The sequence below is a fragment of the Candida tropicalis genome (assembly GCF_000006335.3).
Source record: "Candida tropicalis MYA-3404 genomic scaffold supercont3.3, whole genome shotgun sequence".
Classification (NCBI taxonomy): Eukaryota; Fungi; Ascomycota; class Pichiomycetes; order Serinales; family Debaryomycetaceae; genus Candida; species Candida tropicalis.
Window position 1 is genome coordinate 1,178,980 of NW_003020055.1, and position 6,584 is coordinate 1,185,563.

The following is a 6,584-nucleotide window of genomic DNA, read 5'->3' on the forward strand; positions in this document are numbered from 1 at the left end:
TTAATCCAACTTTAGCTTTAAATATGGAAAATATTTCACACACTCTTTGTATGCCTTCTCTTTATCATCCAATTCAGAGTCTGGTTTCAATTCAAGGATTTGTAAGACGTTATTCTCGGGTAATTTACTGAACCAATTGGAGATGTTATATGTAGTATTCCAACCGCATAATCGTAACTTCAACAAATGCGGGAAATTTGCAGTATTCATAAATCTAGAAACCATCAATCGATTCAAAGAACTGGTTAGTTTCCCTTGAGTTATACTAATATCTAATTCTTCTAAACTCAGTAAAACCTCATTGTCTAAAAAATTCCGGTATCTTTCACTGACGATAAATGAATCATTCCCAGAATTCCGCAAGGTTAACTTCTTTATATTTTCATTATAATTTAGTAGCGATATTTCAAATGGAAAATCCCAACTACAATTAACCAAGGAAATATCTTCTAATATTAAAACAGGATAACTCTGACGATGATCTCGATAAAATCGATAATTATGCAATTCCAATTTTTTCAACATTTTAAAATTCGCTATATGATCCAAACTAAAGATCCTACTATTCGTCTGTCGATATAGCCCCACAACGTGATTCAGACAATACAAGGTAAGTTGTTTAATATTATCATGTTGTCTATATTTTAACCAATTGGAAGATGATTCTGAATTTATAAGTAGATGCTTCAAATTTGGTAAATTTATTAACAATTCTGTGAATACATCATAGTTCCATTCATGTAATGCATTGCTATCACTAATCCTAGCTTGATTGATGAAATATTTGTACTTCTCAAAAAAATCGTTATCCCTTTGTATGATTTTCTTCCATGTAAACTGAATCTCGGAGAAAATAAGTGGTACTAGTCTTTTTCTGAAATTATAATCTAATGTAGATAGATTTATTATATCTTGTCTTGTTAAGTGGGAGAAGATCATTTGTAGAACTTCGGTCGGAAGCGATATTAAAGTAAGATCATGGCTATATTTAGGTGTTTTCAAAACTGAACCAGACTGTAACGATTCACTTTTTCTCTTCATTAATAGGAGGTGGTAATGATCCGGGTACAGATAAGGATAAGCAATATCTTGAATAATATATTGTACGGGTTGTGTTTACCCTTTATGTGTATATATGAGATCTTTTACATGTAGCTATTTTTTTCTTTTTAGTTTTTTTTTTTTTGTTTGTTTCTTTTTGTCCTTCTGCAGTTGGAATCTAAAGTGGTTGCGGGACCAACACAATTTCACTTTGCCCTAGTCGCCTCACCATTACTGTCCGATATCGCATGCTTAGTAGAATACATTTATTCTATTTTATATTTACTTTAAAGGTGGGGGTACTCACTATAAAATTGTAAATAACCTAATCAGTGTCAACCAAGAAGTGAAATAAATATTTAAGAGAAGCAACAACTTCTTTACCAACCGGGATAATTTGCTTGGCTGGAAGTAAGAAGCCGTGATTACCAGTATCTCTCAACTTCAATTGGTATGCAAAATCTGCCCTGTTATGGTACATATAATCTAAAATGGTCCCTGCTCCTAAATCTGGTAACAAGTCAGCATCTCTGTCTAAACAAGCAGCAAAAACTTGATAAATTCTACCTGTCAGTAATCTGATTGCCTTGGCTAAACCATAAGCAACTTCAATCAAATTCTCTTCGTCCCTTGGTCTATCTTCACAAGAAAAAGCATATGGATACAAAATTTCTTCAGCATAAGAATGCAAATCAATGAATCCCCAAATCTTATGGTCTGCATTTGTGGAATTCAAATATTCACTCCAGATTCTAGATTCCATGGCTTCAAAAGGATGTTCACCACTGTATTCTTCACCACATGCCCAATCGCTTGATCTTGTCCAGTGATAATTAAAGGAATGATCAATATCAATACCAAAACAATGTGGTTTGATGGTTTCTTGACGATTCTTTCTCCATAATCTATCAGTTGTCCAGGTATATTGATAACCGTCTGGATTATAAACTGGAATGAACAAAAAATCCAACTCTGAAAAAATTCTTGATTGTGAGTCAACTTTGTACAATTCAATTAATTCATATATAGCATATAATGTAGAGGAAATTGAAATCCATTCACGGGAATGTACCCCACCAGTAATAACAACTGTTCTTCTATCCCCATGTCCCTCGCCATCTGAATGTTCATGTGGAACAGTAAAATGAAGAACTTTCATTTTACGATGTTCAAATGTCTCTCCAATATCCTCAAGACTTAAAATATCTGGATAAGTTGACTGCAACAACTCTAACCAAGCATTAATTGTATCCAATGAACGATAATCTTGGAAAAACAACTCAGAATTGGTAATCACATCTTCAGATTGGATCGAAACTTGTGGATAGGTTTCAAAAATCTTCTGTGGTAAATCATCAATCAAAAATTCTAATTTTAAATCACTTTTGAATTTTTGGATCAATTTAACCATATTTTCATCGTCAATTTGAATATCAATAGTCTTTTGGGCAATGTTTTTGCCCCAACGTTTGAAATTTATAGAGTCGCAGGACTCATTACTTGGTTTTGATTTTAGATACTTCTCCAACTCACCATTCTTGGAATAATCTATTCTAACCACGTAAGTGTTTTTATATTGAGTCAAGTCAATAGGATGATCCTTTGTATCAATAGAGGAGTAATGCACAGAATGGGAAGCTTCTGGCAATGAACCTCCAATATGGAATGGTAGTTGTAACTGTAAGCTTAATGTTATCTGTGCAAGAATCAAGAGCACAAATTTATAATTCATTATAACCTAATTGATAATGTTGTTGATGCTTTGAATGCAGGGTTCTGGTCGAAATTTATCAAAGCAATCAAATAAACTATAAACCCAAATGACAAAGGGAAAATTTTGAGAGCAAAGTAATAATTGAAACGAGATAGCCTCTTGGTCGTGTGATCTTGTCCAAGAAAAAAAAAAGAAATCAATTCCAAAAATCAAAGATAAAATTCTTGGGTCGTGTATATGATGATACTTTTCACTTGACTCTTTTTTTTCAAATTTTGTCTCCACCATTTTTTCTATTAACATTGATTGGAAAAAAAAAATATTACATTTGACTCGATATCAGTTGGCTAGTATTCATTAATCAAGATCCCAAACCTTTTTTTTTTCACCATTCCACTATAGGTCAATATGCAAAGAAGATTATTGCAAACTACTGCTTTTTCTTTGCTTAAGAGAAGCAGAGGTGTAAGTTCCATTAGATTAAATATCTTGCCTGTTGCTAAGTATTCTACAACTAAGTCTGTTCCTTTAACAGCCGATACCTATTCTAAAAAAATTCAACGTGATCCTAAATACAAACAGCTTGAAGCTCTGGACTTGGAATTTTTTAAATCAGTTTTGCCAGAAAATGCCATCATCACAGATGAAGATGATTTGCTTTTCTATAATGAAGACTGGATGAGAAAATATAGAGGTCAATCAAAATTGGTTTTGAAGCCTAAAACCACTGAAGAAGTTGCCAAAATTTTAAAATATTGTAATGATAATAAACTTGCTGTTGTTCCACAAGGTGGTAACACTGGTTTAGTTGGAGGTTCTAATCCTGTTTTTGATGAAATTATTATATCTTTGTCTTCCATGAATAAAATCAGATCTTTTGATCCAGTCAGTGGTATTTTGAAGGCTGATGCTGGTGTCATTTTGGAAACAGCTGATCAATACTTGGCTGAACAAGGTTATATTTTCCCACTTGATTTGGGGGCCAAAGGTTCCTGTCATATTGGTGGTAATGTTGCTTGTAATGCTGGTGGTTTGCGTTTGTTGCGTTATGGATCATTACATGGTTCTGTATTGGGATTAGAAGCTGTCTTACCAGATGGTACTATTTACAACTCCATGCACTCTTTGAGAAAAGACAATACTGGTTACGACTTGAAACAATTGTTTATTGGTTCAGAAGGTACCTTGGGTATTATAACTGGTGTTTCTATTTTATGTCCATCAAGACCACAAGCTCAAAACGTTGCATTCTTGGCGGTTTCTAGTTATGAAGCTGTTCAAAAAGTTTTTGTTCAAGCACGTAAAGAATTGCAAGAAATTTTATCGGCCTTTGAATTCATGGATAATACTTCTCAAAAATTGACTGCCAAACACTTGGGTTTAGAACATCCAATTGAAAGTGGTGATTTCCCATTCTATGTATTGATTGAAACTTCTGGTTCTAGCAAAGAACATGATGATGAAAAATTGGAAACTTTCTTGGGTAACGCCATGGAAGAAGGTTTGGTCGAAGATGGTATTATTGCTCAAGATGAAGCTCAAATTCAATCCTTATGGTCATGGAGAGAATCTATTCCTGAAGCTTCAACTATTGGTGGTGGGGTTTACAAATATGATGTTTCCATTCCATTGGCTGATCTTTATGGATTGGTAGAAGATGTTAATGTTAGATTGAGTGAAGCTGGCATCGCAAGTTTGGATGATGAATCAAAACCAGTTCTAGCTGCATTGGGTTATGGACATATTGGTGATGGTAACTTACACTTGAATGTTAGTGTTAGAAAATACTCTCCAGAAGTCGAATCTGTTTTAGAACCATTCGTTTACGAATGGATTTCTGCTAAGCATGGTTCAATTTCTGCTGAGCATGGGTTAGGTTTCCAAAAGAAAAACTACATTGGTTATTCTAAGAATGATATTGAAATTAAATTGATTAAAGAAATCAAAAATCATTATGATCCAAATGGTATTATGAACCCATACAAGTATATATAAAAATAGATACCTGTTTTAGCATGATTTTTAAGTGAACTGTAAATATACATTACAATTATTAATATCACTAATTGACTGTTTACAAGTAGAAAATTTACAACTATTAAAGAAATAAAAACAAAAATTTAAAAAATATAATCAAATTTGTATATATATATATATAACAATAAATTTCTCCAAAATATACAAATATATAACCGAAAATAATACTAATGAATAAAGAAAAATTCAATAAAAAATAATGAAACCAAATAGACTCTATAATAAAAGGAGTTCAACTATATGAACCAACCGAAAATAATAATAATAAAAATAGCTTGAACATGAAATATGCCAAAAACCAAGAAGGATACAAAAAGAAAATTGTGTAAAATGAATATCTTAATCATAATAAACTAAGAAACCGAAATGAACAAGAACATGAAAAATAAAACTTCAAAAAAAAAAAAAAATCATCTAAAGCAAGAATAACAAACCAGCAAAGAAACCGAAAACAACACCAAAGGTTGGAATATTTGCGTTAGCGGCACCTTCAAAAGTACTAATAGACTCAATACTAGAACCAGTGTAATTAGAACCAGAAGAAGAACTTTCAAAAGTAGAAACTAATGATTCAGAACTAGAGTCTTCAGAAACAACTGATGGAACTTCGGAAACAATTCTCTTTTGGATGTTGTAAATACGAGTGTTACTAACATCTCTCTTTCTTAAACCATAGTAAGCATAGGTAACTTCAGTAGGACAGTAAGTGGTGTAAGTAGTTTCAACATCAGTAGTAGTACGAGTGACCCAAACGACACCAGTCTTAGTATGATGAGTAGTACAAGTACCACTGTTACAAGAAGTAACTGTAATAACAGCAGTAGAATGAGCAGTCTCAGTAACATATGAGGTAACAACATATTCATCGTCAGAAGTGCTTGGAATAGTACTGAAATAAGAACTAGAAAATTCATCTGAAATAGAATGAGACTCAGATGAAATGATTTCTGCAGATGAAGAAGATTCAGAAGCAACACTAGATTGAGCAACAGATTCAGAAGAACTACTTTCAATAGAGGACACGAATTCGGAGGTACCAGTAGATTGAGCACCGGATTCAGAAGCAGTACCTTCAGTAGATGGAGCAGATTCAGAAGCACCAGTGGATTCAGCACCAGAGGCAGCTGGACCGGATTGAGAAGCAGTACCTTCAGTAGATTGGGCACCGGATTCAGAAGCACCAGTAGATTCAGCACCAGAGGCAGCTGGACCAGATTCGGAAGCACCAGTAGATTGAGCACCGGATTGAGAAGCAGTACCTTCAGTAGATTGGGCACCGGATTCAGAAGCACCAGTGGATTCAGCACCAGAGGCAGCTGGACCAGATTCGGAAGCACCAGTAGATTGAGCACCGGATTCAGAAGCAGTACCTTCAGTAGATGGAGCGGATTCAGAAGCACCAGTGGATTCAGCACCAGAGGCAGCTGGACCGGATTGAGAAGCAGTACCTTCAGTAGATTGGGCACCGGATTCAGAAGCAGTACCTTCAGTAGATGGAGCGGATTCAGAAGCACCAGTGGATTCAGCACCAGAGGCAGCTGGACCGGATTGAGAAGCAGTACCTTCAGTAGATGGAGCGGATTCAGAAGCACCAGTGGATTCAGCACCAGAGGCAGCTGGACCAGATTCGGAAGCACCAGTAGATTGAGCACCGGATTCAGAAGCACCAGTGGATTCAGCACCAGAGGCAGCTGGACCAGATTGAGAAGCAGTACCTTTCAGTAGATTGGGCACCGGATTCAGAAGCACCAGTGGGATTCAGCGCAGAGGCAGCTGGAACGGATTCGGAAGC

General features: G+C 35.1%; 3 protein-coding genes across 3 annotated transcripts; 1 reads left to right on the forward strand and 2 right to left on the reverse strand. All coding sequences in view use genetic code 12, as the record gives it.

Moving 5' to 3' along the window:
• CTRG_02581 (F-box protein) lies at positions 1 to 1,041 on the reverse strand (the record flags this gene model as incomplete). The annotated part of the gene is made up of 1 exon (XM_002548238.1): positions 1 to 1,041. One exon carries the CDS (start codon positions 1,039 to 1,041, stop codon positions 1 to 3), a length of 1,041 nt encoding a protein of 346 aa, XP_002548284.1.
• A 325-nt stretch (positions 1,042 to 1,366) lies between these two features.
• ECM14 (putative metallocarboxypeptidase) lies at positions 1,367 to 2,773 on the reverse strand (the record flags this gene model as incomplete). Its single annotated transcript, XM_002548239.1, has 1 exon — positions 1,367 to 2,773. One exon carries the CDS (start codon positions 2,771 to 2,773, stop codon positions 1,367 to 1,369), a length of 1,407 nt encoding a protein of 468 aa, XP_002548285.1.
• A 390-nt stretch (positions 2,774 to 3,163) lies between these two features.
• Positions 3,164 to 4,750, forward strand: AIP2 (D-lactate dehydrogenase; the record flags this gene model as incomplete). Its single annotated transcript, XM_002548240.1, has 1 exon — positions 3,164 to 4,750. The coding sequence occupies one exon, from the start codon at positions 3,164 to 3,166 to the stop codon at positions 4,748 to 4,750; it is 1,587 nt and encodes a 528-aa protein (XP_002548286.1).
• Between the last annotated feature and the right edge of the window lie 1,834 nt (positions 4,751 to 6,584).